At 28.8% G+C, this 2,713-nt stretch overlaps 1 protein-coding gene across 1 annotated transcript in view; it reads left to right on the top strand.

Annotated features, from left to right (window-relative positions):
* LOC106464376 (histone H2A.V) overlaps positions 1 to 2,260 on the top strand; it is a 19,947-nt gene extending 17,687 nt beyond the window's left edge. The window contains exon 5 of the mRNA XM_013924545.1: positions 1,853 to 2,260. Coding sequence (XP_013779999.1) covers positions 1,853 to 1,914 — 62 coding nt within the window. The 3' untranslated portion in view covers positions 1,915 to 2,260. The remainder of the gene's footprint in view (positions 1 to 1,852) is intronic.
* Positions 2,261 to 2,713: the final 453 nt, after the last annotated feature.

Below are 2,713 nucleotides of genomic sequence, written 5' to 3'. Positions count from 1 at the left end.
GTGCTTTCTTCTAAACATAGTAGCACTTATATTTACAATTAAAAGGAATATGTTAAAATCATTACACAATAAATAGTAATTAAAACAGAGACTTGCCCTAAAAAAGTCCCTATTTTAATAACTATTTATTGTGTAAAGATTTTAACATTGTATTCTTTTTTATTGTAAATATAGATGTTTTACACAGATGTCATTTTATATTATTTATACTAGCACTTTTCTCAGTGTTGAAGAGTGGGAGTTCTGGTAGTTGTAACACAGGCTGTTATTATATAATTTAAGTAAACTCCATGCCCACCTGTTGTGCTGCCACTGTATGCCATACGTTGTCACAGTAGTAGCAGTGAGAAATGGCAAGAAGGGATCAAATATGTAAGGCACTGTCTCCTACCATTATGTAACACTTGCCCTTAAAGGGCCTGAAATGGTTGCACTCTGTTGTGAACCTGTACTTTCCCATGTTTTTACTTATTAATTTTTCAAAAACTGATGAAAAAACTAGTTTCATACCTGGGGGGGTTAATGTGTTTCAAAAATGTTGCATAACAACAATTGATATACAAAATAACTTTGAATAGTACTTGGAAAACTTGTAGGGCACTGCACCAGCACATGCTGTCTCAGGTACATGTAATCTAGAAAAAAAAATTACTGAATTAGTTTGCTTGAATCATAACAAAGGTGGTAAGTATTTATTTTCAGTCAGAAATTTTTAATACAGAAATACTATACTTAGTATTTTCATGAATTTTTAACCTTGAAAATGTTACTGTAAAAGGTGTTTTCTCACTAAGACCTAACCTACTCACATAATCTATTTTTTGTCCACCTTGTTCTAAAGGTAAAAGAAATTAGGCCGTAATTTGGGCTTTACTCCTTAAAAATGTTTTCTATCTGGCAATATTATCACCAAGCTCAACATTACTTACCACTCTGAATTGTATGAAATACAAATTACAGATAATTTGAAAAATCTCTGATCCAAGTTTTGTGTTTGCTGTTAAGATTGAGTCACAGTTTTTGATAAGCAAGGTAAAATTGAATCGCAGATAGAACCAATTTGGATTTCAAAATGTGATGTGAAAATTATTTTCATTTAACTAAAGAGAGTGTATTTACTATAATAAAGAAACTCAATCTTTATCCTCACAAACCTCCATGAGATTGCTCCCTGAGAACCAAAGGTATAGATGATACATACTTAATGAATATCAGAATCTGAGTGAGTTTTGTGCTCTTAAAAAGATATAATGCTAATAAACACAAATAAACTAGCTAATAATACACAGCTAATAAATATGAAAGCTGTCATTGTTAGAGTTACTTCAGCAGTACCAGTCACTGTATTTATGTAACACTGGCACTAAATTATATACAAAGTATACATAATTTAAAACTATGGGGAAATTTTTTAAATCATTTATTAGACTTATTACTGTCCTACAAACAACTAAATTACTTATTAATTAATTAATGTAATGGCATTTTGGTTGAAATCTGATTGAATCTCTGTCATTGCAGATCTGTTTGTGTTATAGTTTGAGAAAAGCAGCTAATGTAGTGAATATAAATTTCCTGAAAAAGCTGTATAGCAAAACATTAAAATTAATTTGTTTTAGTGTTACACCATTGTTTTAATATTTCTCAGAATTTTTATTATTCTCACTATTGACCAGTGAGTAAGTTGTCTAAAGTAGAACTGTAGTATACAACAATGGTATATTATTGTAATTTGGCTGAAATCATTAATATTTTAATTCAGGGTTTTTTTGTTTAGTTTTAAGCAGTTTTTTTATAATAAAATTATACTTTAAAAGCAGTATCATAAACTTACATTTATGTTTTCTATCAGGTGTTATTCCACACATTCACAAGTCTCTTATTGGCAAGAAAGGATCCCAGAAGACAACATAAAGATTTGGCTTTCTTGAACATACATATAGTCTTTTCTGTACCTGCATAAATCAGTTCTTCATAATTTTCTACTCAAAATGTAAAATTAGTTTTATTACTCACAGTATTATTCAAATGTTTCTTTTTTTTTGTGTGCTCATTATGATTTGTATGTACACAGGCCTACGTTTGTCTGCAGAACTTTTGTTGATGTAAAAACAAAAAATTATATTTGTATTTCATGTACAAGTTTTCTAACTAATGTGACTCAGAAGGGTTATACCTATTGTTTTTGAATTTGTATTCACTACACAAATTTGTATCATAATCACCATTTGTTTTATTAAATAAATGTTTTGGATATTTATATTGTAGCTCTCTTTCTTTATTTTGTAGCAGGCTTTCCCCTCAACTTAAGATGAATTTGATTCCTGCCAGTTTTAAGTAAACCTGTCTTAAAGTATTTTAGCATTATTTGAAACATTGTGAAAATAACAACATAAATTTATATTTTAAAATTAAGAAAACTAATGGGAAACTTTTAGTACTAAGTTACAGTAAAAGAAGGGTGGGGAATCTTTCTTTTTTTTTATCAATTTTTTTTATTTTAAAAGTTATTAATGAATGTATAATATATCCCATTATTTAAAGTATATGACCATTTTCAAGTGTGATAAGGTGAATATGTTCATATTACCAGAGGATTAAAAGTTTTAAGGGGTAGATCAGGTTACCCAAAACTGAGAGTCAAGTTTTCCATTTTCAACTTAATTATCTTTGTTTTATCTGTGATTGTATGTAAAGGGGCATGGTTTAATGA

The sequence above is a fragment of the Limulus polyphemus genome, unplaced genomic scaffold (assembly GCF_000517525.1).
Source record: "Limulus polyphemus unplaced genomic scaffold, Limulus_polyphemus-2.1.2 Scaffold1, whole genome shotgun sequence".
In the NCBI taxonomy this organism is placed as follows: Eukaryota; Metazoa; Arthropoda; class Merostomata; order Xiphosura; family Limulidae; genus Limulus; species Limulus polyphemus.
Note: the sequence above shows the minus strand (reverse complement) of the source record. Positions and strands in the feature narration are given on the sequence as shown.